General features: G+C 44.9%; 2 protein-coding genes across 2 annotated transcripts in view; one reads left to right on the top strand and one right to left on the bottom strand.

Annotated features, from left to right (window-relative positions):
- The window catches only part of LOC131082980 (inositol 1,4,5-triphosphate receptor associated 2-like), a 37,802-nt gene extending 29,658 nt beyond the window's left edge, over nt 1-8,144 (top strand). Inside the window, exons 28-40 of the mRNA XM_058023258.1 lie at nt 1,296-1,378; nt 1,503-1,575; nt 2,281-2,335; nt 2,421-2,448; nt 2,973-3,113; nt 3,504-3,638; nt 4,365-4,512; nt 5,384-5,427; nt 6,048-6,125; nt 6,234-6,298; nt 6,730-6,831; nt 6,970-7,074; nt 7,463-8,144. Coding sequence (XP_057879241.1) covers nt 1,296-1,378; nt 1,503-1,575; nt 2,281-2,335; nt 2,421-2,448; nt 2,973-3,113; nt 3,504-3,638; nt 4,365-4,512; nt 5,384-5,427; nt 6,048-6,125; nt 6,234-6,298; nt 6,730-6,831; nt 6,970-7,074; nt 7,463-7,706 — 1,301 coding nt within the window. The 3' untranslated portion in view covers nt 7,707-8,144. The remainder of the gene's footprint in view (nt 1-1,295; nt 1,379-1,502; nt 1,576-2,280; nt 2,336-2,420; nt 2,449-2,972; nt 3,114-3,503; nt 3,639-4,364; nt 4,513-5,383; nt 5,428-6,047; nt 6,126-6,233; nt 6,299-6,729; nt 6,832-6,969; nt 7,075-7,462) is intronic.
- On the bottom strand, nt 8,075-17,171 carry LOC131082979 (dynein axonemal intermediate chain 7-like). The gene is given in 8 exon segments (XM_058023257.1): nt 8,075-8,246; nt 8,248-8,417; nt 8,990-9,103; nt 9,279-9,446; nt 10,046-10,263; nt 10,573-10,714; nt 11,372-11,553; nt 17,093-17,171. Coding segments are annotated over 8 exon segments (1,245 nt in total).
- Between the last annotated feature and the right edge of the window lie 2,165 nt (nt 17,172-19,336).

Raw genomic sequence — 19,336 nt, 5'->3', positions numbered from 1 at the left:
GCTCTCAAGCCTCCGTGAAGCTGAGTAGGAATGAAGTTTTTTACCCCTCTTACCACAGCACTGCAGGCAAGGGAGCATGAAACAACTTGGTGAGATCTTGGGGCTTGCTCAGCTGGTAAAACAGTGAGTGGGTACAAAATCCCAGACCATTTTGACAAGAGAAAACATGTTTTTGTGGGTTTAAACAGTTATTTAGTTCAACAATGCCACTAAGCACTTTCCTCTCGTTCAAGGCTGTTGCACAAGAAGCTGGATGGGTCAAGAGGCGAGATGAGTGTAGAGGCATTTGAATATTGTTCTGTCTTTGCTAGAGCCATAAACACCCACCAGATTCTTACCAACTCTCGATTTTCTTCCACTGAAAAACTATAAAATCAAACCAAAACTGGAGCATCTGTACACACTGTACTTAAGCTGGTTTTGTGAAGCTGATCTGAATAAGCAGCGCAGAATACCTGTGTGTGTTTGTTTATAATATCTTTTTAATCTTTACCTCAATATGAGACTACAGTTTCTTGTTTGGCTTTGTTTCTTTCCTCAGTACTATCTTCCTGAAATCTTATTCTGTCTCATCATTTAAAAGCATTTTCTTTCTACTAATTTCCCTCTACTGTTAATTTTCATATGTCATCCAGGTGCCTTTAGTAAGAGGAAGCAGATATGCAGAACAGATTTAAAGAAGTCTCAATAGCTTTAAAGTCTGAGTCCAGCTATCTGTTGCACATCTCTGAAAAGAAAGTGTTCCTAATACTAGAACTAATAAATCTCCCCTTGCAGGCTTCCAACTTGAAGCTGGAGTTTTTCTGGATTTTTTGCTTTTTTGCTTTTTTTTGTTCTCTGTGCGATTGCTTTGGCTCACAGCTGTGTGACTGCATAAACAGAGAAGGAAACAAAATATTCTTGATTGTTTTAAGGTATAAATACTAATTAAAAACTGCCTCTTTAAACAGCAAACACACCACCAACAAAACAATCTCCATGCTGGTAGCAAAATATAAAATTTATTTATCCAAGGGAATATTACTGTAACTCCTGCATCTTTAACTACAGGAAGTACATTATATTTTCAGCTGTAGACATATAACACTTCTTACGGGGATTTTTTCCAGTCTTAGTTATCATACTTCTTCCTATGTGTCTTCATGATGTTCTTTGCCTCCTCTCTTTCTCAGTGGTATTTCATGGCATTTGGTGCAGTTTTTTAGCTCGGTTGGCCCATGGCTAAAATGGTGGATGTTGGAAGCTGGGTGTGCTTTATTAATTGCTACATTTGGATTTGGGAATGTTGTTCACAGGACCAAGTCAGATCACAAGGGAATCCTCCCTGGCCACGGAAGAACACAAGCCTGTATTTCAAAATGTTTTGAAGCAAGACCTGGTAAGAGTGCTGGTGACAGTGAAAAGCCCAGCTGGGTTGGCTGAGCGGTGGCAAAGGAGGGGAGAGGCCCCTCCAGGGGTGGTGTGGCTGCTCCCTTGCTCTGACTGCTCTGATGTGCCCTTAGGAAGCGGACCAGGAAAAGAGAAATAACAAAGAGCGGAGTGAGGAAGCACTAGCTGTGGCTCCCAGCAGGAAAGGTAAGGGGGTTTTGCTGGACACCTTCATGTTCCTGGAGCACAAGCTGAGTCCAGAGCTGTGTAGAGAGGTGCAGGGAGTTGCCTGTCCCACACCAAGTGTGATGTTTTAGGGCTTGGTACCTGCAGTTGGAGATCACAATGACTAGAAGAACAGTGGTGTCATGCAGAATGTGCTGCTCTGATTTCTGCAGATACTGATCTAACCAGCTCCACATTCCTCTAGACAGGAGGAAAATTCTTAGCTGCAAAGGAGTTGGGATATTTGAAACAGTTTTGCCACTCCTGTTCTCCCCAGAGATTTGTAAGAGAAGCATTTCTGTGCTATCCATGATATAGAGGAGCAGGATGTTTTTTCTCCTTAGGCATACCTCCTCTTTTGCCTTTGGAGATCATTAGAAGCTGGTGAGGTAGTAAATTGCATCACATCCTGAAGCAAAAACCTTCAATTAACCATTTCTATGCTAATAAGTAGCAGCTGAAGCGCCCTGAACAACTGTCTTTTGGGGCCTTGTACAGGTGGCAGTGCCGTGGTGCCTCACAACAAACAGAACCTGAGGCACATGAGTTCTTTTAAGTGGTGAGAGCTTAAAACTGTAAATCTTGAACAAGGGGTTTTGTGGAAGCTTAAAAGTCTCTCACAGGTTGGTTTGGGGAGACTATTTTTTCACTTTGGTCTGAAAATGGGTTTTTTTGGTCTCTTCTCAGGGAGTTCACCCACTGCAGGTGGCATTAAAGGAGATAAAACCAAGCAAAATGAGCCGTAAGTGTTTTGATTTTCAGTGATCACCTGCAGGTATGAATTTAAAGCCACAGTCTGTTCCATGGTTCTTTTTCTTCCCCTACAGTGACTGTCCAAATGAGAAGGAAGTGGAGGTAAGTCTCAACTGCTTGTATCTATTTCAGACATCAGATCTTGTAGATAAACTCCTCGTATGTAAAAGAATAATCCAGCTTAAACTGGATGTATTTCTGCAGTCTAACTTCTGAAATCTCTTTCCAAGCCTAATGGAAATTTTTGCAGGAGATGGGATGGAGAAAGGTGGAGATCTGTAAAATTGAACAAAGACTTGTCACTACTGTGGCATTTGTTTGCAAGCTTGAAGGAGCATAGCTGTGACCTCCTCCCAGGCAGAATGTGCTGATTTAAGACAGTTTTGTCAAAAGGCACAGATGGCACATTGTGCTGCTAGGATGTCACCTCTTCTGGCTGCAGAACGTTCCCACCATCACTACAGACGGGAAGACCTGCTTTAAGGAAGTGGGTCATGTTCACTTCTTCTTCTGTATCTCTCCTAAACTTTGGTCACAGGGTATAGCCCCAAATGTCATATCAGTGTCCAAATCTACTAAACTTCTGCATCACTTGGATTCCTCTGAAATCTTTTCTCCCACAACAGGCTGAATTTCTGAGGCTGTCTTTAGGTTTTAAATGTGACTTGTTTACCTTGGACAAAAGAGTGAAGCTTGAAGAGAGGTCCCGAGACCTGGCTGAAGAAAACTTGAAAAAGGAGATCACAAATGCTGTGAATATGTTAGAGGTAAGGCCAGGGCTGGTAGGGTGGATGGGATAAGTAGATGTGAGTGTCTCTTAAAACAGCTCTTTAAAGTGGGGTGTGTGCATGGGATGCATGATGAGCAAATATGAAGTTCTGGAGCAATGCAGTTGAAATATGAGAGATTATGAAGGGTAGCCCTGATCCAAGTGTATTGCATGCGCAGGCAGCAGGCAATTTTTCTGTTGCACAAACATCTGACCCCTGCTTCAACTGCTTTTGTGCTCCAGTCTCTGCCCACTGGAGCTCTCTATTCAAGTTGCACTGAATAGGGATGTTGATGTGGGCCTGAATGCAGCTCCTCAGTGTCATCAGCTCAAACTTCATTCTCTGTTCATAATTCACACCAGTTTTCTTACCAATGTGTGCTCTTAGGCTTTAGTTCCTTTGTGTGAAGAAGATAACCAGGCACAGGAGATCATTAAGAAGCTGCAGAAAAGCCTGCAGTTCCTTAGCCAATATGCAGCTCGAGTTGCCAGCAGAGCAGAGATGTTGGGAGCTATTAATCAGGTAACACTTTCCATCAAAAGTATTTTGTACAAAGCTAAAAGCTTCTAGCTGCAAAGGGATGGCCACATCTTGCTGGGCTTATGGTTCCAAGATTGCATTTGGGAATCTGGTGTGTGTAGTGTAGACTGCTCAGGACACCTTAGTCCTGGCCTTCTCTTCTCTCTGTGTTCTTATAAGGAATCCAAGGCACGGAGAGCAGCCATGCTGCACTAGAATTGTGCAAAAACCCACAGCAGAAATAAGGTTCTGGTTGAAAAAAACTAAACAATAAAGACTTTGCAGCAGTGAGATGTACAGAATACCAAGCAGTGTGGTAACAATGGCCTTGATGCTGCAAAGGTGGTTCTGTGCCTTATGGAAAAGGCAGCTAATCAGCCAAACGACCAAGTCCTGCTCAAATGTTAGGTGTGATTGTGTATAATACCCCAGGGCAGCATAAAAATGACTTGGCAATACCAGCAAATGCATGGTGGCAGATGCGACTGCAGATCAGAGGAAGTGATGATGATGAGTTGTAAGAGCTTGGCAAACTGAAGATTGATTGATTTTACAACAAGAGTGATCTCCAGAGAAATGAAACCTGTGTACCATGTGTCAGGACAGGGATTTATTGAAGCTTTGAAAAGGAGGATAAAAGTGAGATAGCAGAGGAGAGCAGGTGCTTGAGGGGGAAATCTCCAAACATGAGGCAGTTCCTGAGAGCTGCTGCTTTCCCTGCTCCCTCAGGAGAGCCGGGTGAGCAAGGCTGTGGAGGTGATGATCCAGCACGTGGAGAACCTGAAGCGCATGTACGCCAAAGAGCACGCTGAGCTCGAGGAGCTCAAGCAGGTCCTGCTCCAGAACGAGAGATCCTTCAGCTCCCTTGGAGACAGAGGTAACCAGGAAAAGCCTCTTTCCCCTCTCTAGCACCTGCCAGACAGGCCCTTATAGCTGCAGAATAGTCCTATAATCCCTTCACATCTTGGGTGACAGAATTATACAGTGGTTTTGTCACCTCCTCTAAAAATGAAGGGGGGGGGGGGGGACAGCCATCTATTAACACTATTAAAAGCAGCTCTCTGAAATTAAACTTGAACCTAAACTGTCATGGGTCTCAGGCTGTGTGTGGGGGACCACTGCAAGCACACAACTATGTCCTGGCTTTCAGCAAAGGGCATGGCATGTGCTGGTGATAGTCTTCTTCCTTGTGAGCAGTAAGTTTAGGTGCTTGTTCACAGTAGCTATTTCTAGGTAGCTGAGCTTTGGCTGCTCTCTACACCTGCACCCTTTCTACATTGGAAATTAAAAACCCCTTAAGTGCAGGGGGCATCTATTTCCCCTTCTAAGCTGCCAGGTTTGCAGCCAGTGTTGTGCACTTGTTGCTTTGCCAGTATTAAACTCTTCTGAAAAATAGGATGTGTTTTTTAAGTGCCAAAAGGGAAGTCTTCCACACCATGAAATCCTTGCAGGACCCTTTTGGATTGCAGTCCTGACTGTGAAAGACAGTCCTGTAACAGGAACTCAATAATGGAATATATTCGATGATAATTACAGAAGTTAATGCTTGCAGAGGATGGGTAATGTGTGAATGTTATGAACTTATTTAATGAAATGGGAAGCTTTTTCCTGAGACCTCATTTCTGCTTTCTGAGAGTGCTTTGCTTAAACACAGCAGAAAGTCAAACCTTAGGCTGCAAATTAAACTCTGCTCTCCTGTAAGCAGCAAAGATCCTCCTGTAAAGCTCTGATGTCTGATCTCTTTACAGATGAATCTATGAATAAGAAGCTACCAGGTCCTTTTAACTTTAAGGTAATGGTCCTTACATGAAATTTCAATTTTTTAAGTGTATGTGTGTTTTTCTTTGGTTTTTTTTTTTTTTTTTTTTTTTTTTTTTTGTGCTGGTGCTCTGCTGCATGCTTGACTTGGTGCTTTTCTGTCACAAATATAGGCTGGTGTCATCAAACATGATCTACTTTTCAGGCACCCCACCAACCTTCTAAGTGGTCCCCCTTAGAAGATGAAGGAGAAGTGGTTGGGCTCTCACTCACTGGTTAAGAAATGATGCGTGGTTCTCTTGGAATTAAAGGAGGGTTTAGCACAAAAATATGGGAGCAGTTCAAACTGCTGAGTGTAGGAATTCCTGTGAGCCAGGTTAGGGGAATTTAGTTACCTTCAGTGTTGGTATTTTGCTGGAAGCTGTGCAGGCAGCCTCACTCAGATGGGCAGAAAGCACTTACTGTGGAAAGATGCTGCTTGAAAGAGCTGATTTGATCTGCACTTGAGATTGGATTCGTTGTGTGTCGCTTCACGCTAGGTGTCAGCACCTCTTTTTTTAATATAGCCTGCACAAACCAGATGGTATTTTGTGTGTTCAGTGGGTAACCCAGTTGTGCCTTGCTAAGAGCCAGTAATGCCTCTTATTTGTGTAGCCCTCGTCAGCCCTGCGGAGAGTTAGCATTGCAACAGTGCCCAGGAGCGCTGGGAATGCAGGGATTGGGGTGCCACTGGTAAGTAGGGGCTGCTGGAGGGATGCTGAGGTGCTTCACCTCTCCAAAACTGGCTGGGATGAAGCATCAGAATGCCAGTACAGTAAATGTGGCAAACTTCTCTTCCAGGCCCAGTTCCACGAACCTGATGGGGATGAACGGAGTGACAGATTCAGCAGGAGATCAAGCAGTTGGTAAAGTCACCTGGGCTTGTCTTTGAATAGGGCAAATACTTTTCAACTCTGTGCCTGTAGGAAGCAGTTTATGGAGCATCTTGGGGTACAATATTGTTTAGGCTACACCTTTCACATTAGTTTAATGTGCTGTAATAGGTAAATGAGCCTTATGAGCTCACCTTTTTTATTTATTGAGCATTGAGAGCTTAAAAAAAAATCCCACAACTTTCTTGCTTTAGAACTAAAATGTGAAATCTAAATATCTACAGCAGGTGGATCTGTAGTTTTGTTTTATTTCATTTGGGGTTTTTTTTAATGGTCCTAATTTCAAGCAAATAAATTTGTAAGTTATTTGTGGTTAACCAAATGAGTAGGCTGCTGCTAAATTTCTGATTTACTGCTCTCTATCTGCTGGGGAAAATCAGGCAAATGTGTTTAACACCTGGCAGGGGCAGGCTAGGGGTGAAGCCGAACGAGAAGCGCCCTTCGCTGCAGAGGTTCCTCAGCACCTATTCCTGGGCAGAGTATGAAGAGGAGCCTTTTGAAACCAAGTAAGTTCAGCAGCAGCCTCCTCCCAGGTGTGCTGGTTTAGTTTTTAATGAGCTTTTAATTCACCACCTGGTCAGGGCTATAAAGCCAAGCTGTTGAGAATTTGGCAAAGCTTTGGAGCTGTTGATTCTTGTTTACAGGAATGAGCAGTTGGAATCACCTGCTGAAGTACAGGAACAACCAACTAGGAAGGAAAGTGTCTCTGAAAAAGGAAAACACCCACCCAAATGGACCCTGGAGTCAATGTAAGTTTCTTTCACAAGTTAAAGGCATGTTTGGGAGGTGCACTTGAGAAGAGGGTTCAAACAAAAGGCCAGAACTTTCAGTGCTTTCTAGGAGCAAGATTTCATGCTGCTCTTTCAAGGCAGCTTTTGTGAATACTTTGCAGAACAGTGTGAGGAACAGGAAGCATGGGTGGATGGCTGAGCTGGGCCAGCTTATCAAGAATTTGCTTCCTTGACAGTATTTTAAACTCAGAACAGTTTAGCTCCCCCTGCACAGCTCCCAAAACAGTAACAACCTGTCACTCTTGATGTTTGTGGGATCTAGTTTGCTCCAAGGCTGGGTGGGGTGGGAAGAGTTGCTCGTTTTGGGGAAAGCCTGAAGGGCTCTGTGCTTTCCTGCCCTGCCCAGGTACAATTCGATATCAGCGCAGGCGTCCCACCTCAAGGCTTCCTTCTGCAACGCCAACAAAACCCTCTGGGCCTCCATGTCCCTCCTGGTCCTGCTGGCTGCTCTCACCAGCTTCCTGGTGGGGCTGTCCCTGCAGAGGCCGGCAGATGCAGCCCCCGTGTGCAGTGGGAATGCCTGGAGGACGCTGCAGCAGCTGCTGTGGCCCTACGTCAGACTGCGGCACTTCGGCCCTCCCCCGATGTAACCCCGGCTCTGCTGCCGGGGCTGCGCCCTGCAGGACAGGAGCTGAAGCTGGCCTTATTTAAGGTTACTTGTCTGGGTTTGTTCTGGTGGGCTGTGGGTATTTTTGGGGACAGATGAAGTTTTTTTTTCTTTAAAGCATGACTTGAACTGAAAAAAAATATTTCCTATTCTGACAAAAGTCCTCTTTAAAAGCAGCTAGAAGGATCTCAGCTCTGAGGTTTACAAAAGAACAGCAATTTTTTGAACATAGCTAACAATAAACATGTCTAGGTGGTCTAGCCACAAGTGAATAAAGAATTTATTTTGCTTGAACAAAGATAAAATGTTTGCATTTCAGAACCTGTTTCAATGTTTTGAATAGAAAAGTATTTAAGACTTGAAGTGTAACTTTATTGAAAGCTTTTGATAATAAAGTTTTGAAAGAAAGCATGCAGTAGTATCTAAGAGTATGCTAAGACTGGTAGCAAGGAGCAGCTGATACACAGAATCAATGAACATGCAGCCAGCTCTTTCCACTTTTTCCATGGCTTCATTGCTGGCACTCCTTGACCATATGGTAGAGTGTGGAGTGAAATTCAGACTCTTCTCGCACCTCTTCTGAAAAAGCTTCACTGGTTTCAGTGAGTTTGAGGTGTTGCACTTTCTCACCATCGAACATCAAAAGAGACCAGTGGTTGCCTTTGGCAGAACCTGCTGTCAGATGTTCACTCACCTATTGCAGGAAGAAATGCCCTGAGGTGAAGCCTGTGCCACTGTCAGAGCACAAATTCCAATATTTGTGTCCCATGCATTTAACCTGAGTGAGAGACAGCCACTGCAGCTCTCACAGTGGGGTGTGCTGCCTTTCTCCAGCCACACCTGGGGGTGTTTGTCTGGCTGGCAGAAGTTTTAACCATGTGTTTTAGTTCACAGGTGGAGACAAACCAACAGAGAGGTTGCTCACTGCCTCCCCTGCAGCAGGGAGCAAAAGAAACCCTACAGGCAGGAACAAAGTCCCAGCAGTTCTTTACAAAGCTGGCAGAGCAGAAGCTGATTCTCAAGGGGCCTCTGGAGAGCATGAAGCTCTGTCACCCCAGCTCTGGCTAAAGCCTCCCTTGGTGACTTCTCAGTTCCATTTTCCTTAGCACGTGTCTTTGCTGCTGAGGTTTGTGTCCCTGAGAGCTCTCAGGGGCAGCCTGTGACACTGAACTGGGGCAGGGGCTGAAGCCACCAGGGTGAGTTGATTGTTTTAGCTGGGGATGGGCTCAATGCTGGCCTGCCCTGGAACTTTGGGACTCCACAAACCTTGAACATGACTTGCTCTGGCCCCACTTCTCCGTTCCACTTGCTGTGAGCAAAAGCAAAAGCAGCTGCCAGCAGAGCCATCTGTTCATAGGCCCTCACTTCTGCCAGGGGACCCTGCAGGGACAACACAAACCAGACAAACACATCTCTCTCCTCTCCCTGTGCTCCAGCAGGGCCAGAGCCTGCTTTGCTCTGCCCTGCCTCAGCTGGCAGCACAGCAGCTCCCAGGGCAGCAAAGGCTGACCTGAGTGAAAACGGGGAAAAGCCACCAGGAACCTCTGGCACTCACCTTCCTGGGCACAGGGACATACTTGGGAGAGTGCTCTGCTGGGAAAATGTTCACTCCAGCTCTTTTCAAAGCTGCTCTGAGGGCAAGAGGACTCATCCATTTCCCTGTGATGTGGGAAAGCACCTCCTCCTCTTCCACCACTACTGAAGACAACATACACTGATTATCCTGTTGTACAAACCAGTGAAAGCAACTTACTGGTCATGGAAGCTCCTTTCTGGGTTAGGCTTCAAATACTGATAGTTTTGCTATGCTGGGTATTACCCACATCATCTGCTACTCTGGGCTGTGACCTTTCATTTACAGATCCTGAAGAAAGCCAGCCTTGGTAGGAATCAGAAATGACCCTGGTGTACTGATTTATACACCAATGAACAGATGGATAATCATGAGTAGCTTGAACTTTGGGAAGAAACAAGGAGCATGGGTAGTGGGCTGCCAGAACTCCCTGTATTTCTCTTGGTAGAGCTGGAGGAGAGAGGAACTTTTCAGCTCTCTAAGAGGGGGAACAGGCTTGAATGCAGCAAGGCAAAACCAGCAGCAAAGCACTGACTGAAACTTTCCAGAGCAAATGCACATTTCTGCTATGTGAAATGTGCTATTTCTCATAGTAAATAACTGACATTAAATAACCAGTGCAGTGCTTGGAAAGGAAGAGAGATTCAAATTGCTCTCGTAGAAGCATCCCAAATTCTTAATCAGGGACATTGTAGTAATTATGGGGGATTTTATCTGCAAATGTTTGATTAAAAAATGATTGACAGTACCTTAATTTGTATCTGAATGGTTGCAAAGACTGCAGTAATTGTGAAGAGGCCTTCATCCACACCAGTAGGGTGCAATTCCCAGGCCTGATAGGGCAGGTTCAGGTGAGCATCCTGGAGAAGGGCTACTGTAGAAAAGCCACCCATGCTGAAGGTGATGCTCTTTTTTTCTGCTTCATAGGTTATCTTGCTGATGCCATCAGTTCTCCACCATTGGCCGGGACAAAGAGGATGGAAAGATGTACATGGAAGGCTTCTGGCAGTAATGCTGAAGTAAACAAAACCAAAAAAAGTAATAATTTATTTGGGGGTTTTTAGTGGTTTTTGGTTTTAGGTTTTGGGGTTTTTTTTTTTTGTTTGTTTTTTTTTTTTTTTGTTTGTTTTTTTTTAGTTAAAATTGCCATCCCCAAGCTATTTCTGGGCTCCAAACTGGCCCTTATCTTTACAGCTGGACTGTAACAAGAGTCTAACTCAGGTATAAATTCCACTATTCAAATTTGAAATAAATTTATGTCTTAAGTTCAGACCTGCAGGATCCCATCGGGCTAGCACAGGCACTTTAAAATAAATCACATTATCAGGGAGCCTCAGGGTGATCTGTACTGCTTCCTGTGTGCCATCTTCAGCCTTTCCTGGGGAATATGGATACTCCTCCAGTCCAACATCCAGCAGCTTTGGCAAGAGAGGAAAAGGACAGATAAGGGGTTCATCAGAAAACGCAGGTTTTTTCTTTGAGTTCATCTAACACTGCGAAGCTTTTTAACACCCATTTAAAGTGGTTTGCTAACCCTGCAGGTGTCCAAGCCCAGCTTTGGAGGCAGTGGAGGAGCAGCCTTGGGAGGCCCTGGGCCCCTCCTGAGCTGCTGCAGGCGCCCTCAGGGCAGGGCCAGCGGGGCTCGGCCATTCCTCACAGAGCCCCAGGCACCGGGAGCAGGGCAGGCAAAGGCAGCTGCGATTGCACTGTCCCCCAGGGCCAGAGGGAAGGGGAGGCCACAGGGGCTGGGAATGAACATCCTGGGCCTCTTCCCCTGCCCTCTGGGTTTGGCCTTTTGGGAATTGTGCTTATTAAAGGTTTCCAGCTCCACAGTGCCCTCTGTGGGGTAGGTCGGTGCTAGAGGAAACCAGAACCCCGTGCCCACAGTCCTCAGCCAGCCTGCAGGGCCTGGAGCTGAACCAGCAGTGGGGTTTGGTACCACTGCGCTCCCACCTTTCACGTGTGAAAAACTGATGATTTGCAAACCTTGCTTGGTCAGTTTGCTCTCAGAGCTCGTGTGCAGTGCATGTGACAGCAGTGACAAACCCCAGGGGCTGCTCCCTGTCCTCCCTCACCTCCACCATGACCCAGTCCCCGACGTCCTGGGCCTGGGGCGGCAGCCGCAGGACAGAGATGTGGAACACGCCCCCCACGGGCACCAGCTGCTCCAAATCCACAACTCGCGGGGCCTCTTCTCCGCCTCCCGGCTCCTCCTGCAGCGGGGCCTCCTCCTCTGGAAGTGCAGCAGACAGCGGAGCTCAGCGGTGCTCGGACCCACCGGCATTGCCCTGTGCCGATGCTCCCTCCGTGCCGGGAGCGCTTCCCTGTGCAGCGTTCCAGCCCCATCTGCTGGCGCTCCTCGGCATCCCTGGAACCGGGACGGCGGGAGCTGGGCAAGGAAAAGCACTCGGGACTGGGGCTGAGCTTTTGGATTTGCAGTTCCAAATGCTTTCTGTGGGAATAAGGTTTTACTGACAGAATGAGTCCATCGTTACCCACAGAAGAATTTCACAAGCACAATAATACAGTAGATTCTAGGCAGGTTTAGTAAGATTCTTTTGATACAAAAAGAAATGAAGCAAATCACATAATATGTCAAAATAAATAAAAATAAGGCACAAAAAGGTCATGGGCTGAAGGTGAAAAACCTATGATAATTATGAGGAGCAAGAGGGATTAAACATGAAATACAATTTTCAGATAACGAAGATAATTATGCATAGGGAAAAACATAAATACATACATATAAAATTATAAATTTAAGATTTAATGAATTGGAAAATGTTAGTGAAAGGCAGAAACACTGTGGACAAAAATGGCCATAAATATTTTCTTTAAAAAAGCCAAATAGCTCATAAACCATCACAAGGGATGGTACAGGAGAAGTTACTGTTTACAGGAATCAAGAAAAAAAAGTGTTCAATACTGTAAAAACATTAATTGTTATGAAATTTGCTCTGAGAGAATGAGACCAAATCAAAAAATGGCAGCTCTAAAATGCTTTGAGGTGGAGCTAAATTATGTCAGTATTTTGCAGTTGTTTTATTTAAGTCAGTACTACAAGTCACTCTATTAAACCAAAGAATGACACCACAACGCTGGAGAAATTTGCAACTCATGTGGGACAGACAGTTTTATTTCCTAGAATTAGGCCCTCTTTTAACAAGGTGCAAGAGCAGGTATCTCACTTGAAGCACCCATTCAGGTAATACTCAGTACCACCCCATACTACACCAATGCCTACCATGATATACATCAGAACCATCATTTTCTGAGGAAGTAAATCTCCCAGAGCCTGGCAGATTCATAAAGATTGTACGTCTCATCCATAAACGAATGTATAATAATATCCATACCTATAGGAACATTATAAACATGTCCATAAGCATAAATAATAAATAAAAATAAGTACAGGGACAAACTCCATTTTCTTATCTGTCCTGTTATCTCCCCTCATGATTTAACAATCATTAATACAAATGTCAACAAACCCCAAGTGTTATCAAAACATCCCTGTATTTATAAACTTTGCTCCATGCACATGGAGGTATTGCAGTGTTTCCATGGATCGTGGAATGGCCTGGGTTGGAAGGGACCTTGGGGTGCAGTGTCGCTGTCCCAGGATGGTGGCTGGCCCGGGGGCAGCGTGCCCGGGCTGGGGCTGCGGCTCCCGCTCCCTTCCCGTGCTCGGGCAGCAGCTGGAGCTGCCTCCTCCTGTGACCGTGCTCACAGGGGTCCCAGGATGAGGGAAGAGATGAGGATCTGACTCCATGTTTCAGAAGGTTTGATTTATTATTTTATTATATATATTATATTAAAAATATACTAAAAGAATAGAAGAAAGGATTTCATCAGAAGCCTAGCTAAGAATAGAATAAGAAAGAGCGATAACAAAGGCTTGTGGCTCAGGCAGAGTCTGAGCCAGTTGACTGTGATTGGCCATTAATTAGAAACAGCCACATGAGACCAATCACAGATGCACCTGTTGCATTCCACAGCAGCAGATAACCATTGTTTACATTTTGTTTCTCAGGCCTCTCAGCTTCCCAGGAGAAAAAATCCCAAGGAAAGGATTTTTCATAAAAGATGTCTGTGACATCCTCCCATCCCTGCCACTGCAGGACCCCGCCGGGGCTGGAGCACTAACGGACCCATCCAGCAGTGCCATCATAGAATCACAGAAATTCTAGGTTGGAAGAGAGCTTTAAGATCATTGAGTCCAGCCCATGTTCTAACCTCAACTAGATCATGGCACCAAGCGCCACATCCAGTCTTTTTTTAAACACATCAAGGGATGGTGACTCCACCACCTCCCTGGGTAGATGATTCCAGTATTTGACCACTCCTTCTGTGACAAACTTCCTCCTTAATTCTAGCCTGTATCTCCCTTGGTGCAGCTTGAGACTGTGTCCTCTTGTTCTGTCTGTTGTTGCCTGGTTGTTGTCTGGTGCTCCCTGGGAGCACCGGGGACAGACAAACCAGGAGTGAGATCAGACAGGACACAGGAAGAAAAGGAAGAACAGGGGGCAGAATGGAGATGAAATAAAAACTGCTGGGATGGGCAGCAGGATGGAGAGGGGTTAAAAAAGAATAGGGATGGGGAATGGGACAGAAGGATCCAGTGAAAAACAATGGCACAGGGAGCAGGACAGAGCAACAGGGTGAGAGGAATGGCAGATTTGTCTTTACTAACAAGCTGTGGGTCTGCTGGTAGATAAAACTAGCACTGGGAGATAAAAGAAACAATCTGAAGGATTCCACTGATTGATGAATGGAAAAGGATATTTGGTTTTACAAATAAACTTTAGGTTTGCTGATAAATGAAATAAGACATTGAAAGATGAAAGAAACAATGAGGAAGAAAAAACCCTAAATTCCATATCAATTAAAAATTAAAAGGGAGGGTTATACCTTAGGGGGAAATCTTCAGTATCAGGTATCTGTATCAGGGAGTCTGTACCTCTCAAGTACCTCAGCCATGGGGAAATAGAGAAGGAAAATGCAGCCAGGAAATTAGGATAAAAAGGAGGCTGTGACCTCCAAAAGTTTGAGATCCCAGGGGAATGCCCCATGGCTGCTCTCTTTATTCAAATAAAGCCAAAAAAGGACTCCTCTGTCTCCTTTTTGGACATAAACCTCTGGTGTTTGTGGATTAATTTTCCTAACAAGGGAATAAAAAGGAACACAAGAAGGACAAACAAAAAGACAGAGTGGTAAACACACAGGAAGGACAGAGGGATACAGAGACAAAGAGGGAAGCAAGGACAGAGAGAGAAAATGACCACAGCAGGTGAGTGTGGGGGGAAGGTGCAGCAGAGAGATGGAGAAAGAGAGGGATGGGCAGCAGGACAGAGGCTTATAAAGAGAAGAGTACAGCGAGGGAAAAGGACTGAGCAGCAGATGCAGACGGGTACAGGCAAAAAGACAGTGAGATGGACAAAGAAATACCATCACAGTGCAGGACAAAGGAAAAGAGAGGAGAAGGAAGAAGGAAAGATAAAGATGCGAGCCTCTCTCTGCTCCAGCTGTGAAACATAGCCTGGTGATTCCTGTGTATTATCCCAGGCCATCCTGGGAACTGCAGCCTGGTGTCTCAGCCTGGGCTAACCCAGCTTCACAGGACAGCATTTAATTTTTTAGAGGGATTCAGAAAGAAAATCTGCTCAGCACCATTCAAGTAAATCCATGTGATCTTGAGGTAAAAGGTGCATCTTTTCTTCTGTAGAAACTGACACACTCCTACAACTCTGATAACATGGATGCATTCTATATGTGCCCTACATGTGCAAGGAAATGCAGTTTTGCATGCTTTTTGTTTGTTTAAAAAGAAAAATTACCTGGAATTAAAGACTAAAATGCAGTACGATTCAAGAAGGTGGAAAAAATGACAGTGAAAAAGAGTTGTTTATTGACTGAGATGGTACCTATATGCTGAACAAATTAAGCATGCTAAATCCCAGTGGTAGAAGTTTCATTTTATAGAAACCAGCTGTTAAAAGCTAGGACTGAGAAGAACATTCCAATGACTGAAGTTCCAAAGAGCACTCCTGTCTAATAAAGTATATTTTGATACCATGCAGCCTGAAACACTGAAGTTCTGCAATAGGATTTTAAAAATCAGAGTAAACCTGATTGAACAGAACTAAACCATTTTTGTTACCTGGTTTGAAGAACTTGTAGGGGAAAAAACAGGCTAGATAAGGCAGAATACACTATTTTTAATTTTTAATGTATCTACCACACAGAAGACCTGTTTTGAAATGCACATGCTTTCAGATGGATAGGATTGCTGGAAACAAAGGCTGAAGTTTTTTACAAATGATAAGTATCAAAATTATTTACATAGTATCAGAAAGCCGTGTTTAATCATCATCAACATACATGAGTTTTTGCTTTTCCATCGATTTGGGGAATATGGGAAGAGCCTCCAGGGCCCAAAAGCTGGCAAGGCTGTGAGACCACAGCACACAAATGCCATGACCACACCCTGGTTCCCTAGGAGAAAGATGTCTGGAGCTACAGGTGTGTTCCATGCTGGTTGTAGGGAAGGTGCTCCATTCTGGGACTGCAAGACTCAGAGAGAGAAGAGAAAAAGCTGGCATTCTGAGCAGACATTAAAATGCTTGAATTTGTGCCAAGCACATCCTGGAAGTGGTGGGATCTGATTTGAGGCTCTCTTTTGAAGGAGACAACAGCAGGACAAGCACGGGACACAATGGATGACAGCTCTTCCCTGCTCCCCTGCATCTTCCTGCATCCATACATTGAGCCTGGACCAAGTTCATTTGCAGAGAAGCAGAAGATGGAACTTCATAGAAGATCCTGCTGAAAGAATCTTCTGTCATTTAGTCACCCAGCAGAAATACAAGGTGTTGGATGTTCCTATGGAAAGTCCAATGTTTTGCCAAACAGAACAAAGACTCCAGCTCCTTGAATCTGACACCTAACTACAGCAGAATGGAATGTGGATCCCAGGGAGATGAACTGGCTTTGTGCACTGGTCAGGCACTGGAATTGCTCATAATTGCTTCTCCTCTCTCTAGCTGCAGACAGCTGAACCCCAAGGAGTAAATCCTTCCTTCTCAGTTCCAACATCCTCCTTCTCTCAGTCCACAAGCTGCTGCACCAGAACAGTCAGCCCAAAGCACATGAAAGATGCAGGCCTGGTTTTAGAAGAGGAGGTAATAACAGCTATTTTGTTATTCTCCAGTTGGAGGTACTGCCCTGTATTGTAAAGGCAGGCAACCCCAGCAAGGGGAGAGAATTATGCATTTGACTTTATCTTATCAGAAGGCTAATTTATTACTTTATTATACTATATTATATTTAAGAATACCATACTATACTATACTATACTAAAGAATACAGAAAAGATACTTACTGAATGCTAAAAAGATAATAATGAAAACTCGTGACTCTTTCCAGAGTTCTGACACAGCTTGGCCCCAACTGGCCAATGAGTCAAAACTCACACCAGAGTCTGATCAGGCTATCACTTTGGGGTAAACAATCTCTAAACACATTTCACATGAGCACAGCACAGGAGAAGCAAATGAGATAAGAATTGTTTTTCTTTTTTCTGGGGCTTCTCACTGCCTTTCAGCTTCCCAGGAGAAAAATCCTTGGCTAAGGATACATGTTCAGGGAATGTGAATGCCACAGCCCTACTCTGGAAGAGCAGTACAAAATACAGGGCATAAAAAAACCCAAACCAAAACACAAACATGAGGTCATCCATATTACAGAACTCTGATGCTTGCTTAAACTTCAAAACTGTCAGGGAACATTTCTCCCACCTCTCCTCTCTGCTACCTGCTTTATGTCCCCCAGCATGGGGGTCATCACTGTTTCTCTGTCATTTGCAAAGGGCCGCATCCCAAGGGCCCCAAACCCAATACCTCCCTCCCTCAACTGGACTTGATGATCCATATGGGTCCCTTCCAGCTGGGAATATTCTGTTCTGTGATTCCAGCACAGGTCCAGTGGACAAGAAGAGGCTGTGTTGAAACAGGATTTCCTTCACCTCTGGGAATGGTGAGATAAACCTCCAATGGAAAGGAAATACAGGCTAAACCAGGTGATTGGTATTCTACACACTTCCTTTGGGAAGACAGAACTGAGCTGGGAAAGGTCAGCCACATGCTCTTCATTTCGTTTCCATGACCATAATAACATGGAGCCACACTAGGTAGTGCTGCAAAGGGAATTTTATCCATTAGTTTACAAACTGAGAGCCTGAAACCACTTTGGAGACATACATATGTACCTATCTGCCTACCTAAAGAAAATATTTAATTTTCCATGAATAAATTTAGGAAGCCTGTAATGAGAGCTGGCCTGAACTTGCTCAATGGATTTTCCTTTCTAAAGGCAAAGGCAGTATTTTGTTCAGTGGGTTGGATCCAAAGAGTGGATAATAACCTGAACTGCTCAGCTGAGGGGAAGGGTTTCACTTCTTGTGAGAAACTCCTTTGAAATTACCCTATTTTGTGTCAAAAATATACAGCCTTTTGAGCATTACATGATTTTATGGAGCAGATTTGGGCAAGGGACTTAGAGGGAGCTGGTCCTGTGAGGGCCTGGTTCAATTGCTCCCACCTGCTCTCCAAAACTGGCTGAATTTGGAAGGATCATGGAATCATAGAATGATTTGGGTTGGAAGGGACTTAAAAGATCCCAGCTGGGCCCTCCTTGGGCAAAGCCAAGCACAGAGATGGGGGAGGAAACACTCCACTGCCTTGCAGCCTCCCTTATTTGTTTGGATTGTGACAGCATTATTTACTTTATCTATAAATATCCCTCTGGCACAGGGAATAAATAATGCACTGGATGATATTTTCCAGACGGTCTCATAGTCCTGGGTGAGATGATCCCCTGGCATCATTTGGAGAGGGAAGAAAATGGGATCTGCAGGCCCACACATAATTGTGACCATAAAATAATTCTCTGTCTCTCTGCTCTCAGGACAAAGCAGGAAGAGTCCATTCCCTGCATTCTGTTGTGATTCTCAGGTTGAGACACAGCACCCCTCAAAATCCACATCCTGCAAAAAAACTCTCAGGCACACAGGTATCAGTGGCTTTTCTTTTTTGCTTTTTTGCCCCTCAGCCTTTCCTTAATTTTTCTTCACAAAAAATGTTTTTTCTTTTAAGTGGGGGAGGGATTTGAGGATTAAGAAATTGAAAACTTTGCTGCTGTTCCTTATTATGTTAGGGTTCTTTTTGGTTTTATTTAATTTCTCACACCTGTTTCACCACGAAGAGCTGTGCAAGGTAGGCATTTGAAGTCACCACTGCTGTTCCAAACACCTGGGGTTTTTCCAAGGCCTTTGGAAGGGGCGGCCTGACCAGGTAGCCAGTGGACCATGCCATGATTAGCTGCCATTAAGTTGTGCAGGTGAAGTGATCTGCCTGCTGTGGCAGGACAGGCAGGATCACCTGGGCTGTTCCATGGAACTCCTTGGCTGTGTTCCCCAGGAGCCCCGTGACATTCCTGCAGGGTGGGACAGAGGGGACAGCCGGAGCTGCGCAGCTGGGAGCTCTAGGAAGGGCTGAGGGGCAGTGTCCTGTGCAGGACCAAGATGTGTGCAATGAGATGTCCTGTCCCTGCACCTGGGATACCCTCTGGACACACAGGGACGCTGAGGAGGTGCTCTTGCAGGGGTCAGCAGGTACAGAGCAACCGGATCAACTCCCTAGGCAGACTCCTGTGGGTGATGTTACCCCACAGAATCGTGTTGGAGCGGGGAGGACAGCTGGGTTCTGGAGTGGAAAAGAACAAGCAGAATTAGTCAGGTGCACTGTGCATGTGTGCAGTAGCTCTGTGTTAACCACAGGAACTCAGGGCACACAGGCCAAACCCTGGCCAGATTATTCAAATACATTGTGCAAATCCAAACATATATTCTTTCGTACTGTAATAATCCTATTGATTGATTCATTCATTGTGGGGAAAAACACAAGGTGAGTCAATAGAGGGAAACAAATAAATGCCTCTGGGTGGCTCAGATCACACCTCTTGACCTCCAGCTGGAACAAAAA

This window comes from Melospiza georgiana, chromosome 4, assembly GCF_028018845.1.
Source record: "Melospiza georgiana isolate bMelGeo1 chromosome 4, bMelGeo1.pri, whole genome shotgun sequence".
Lineage (NCBI taxonomy): Eukaryota > Metazoa > Chordata > Aves > Passeriformes > Passerellidae > Melospiza > Melospiza georgiana.
Note: the sequence above shows the minus strand (reverse complement) of the source record. Positions and strands in the feature narration are given on the sequence as shown.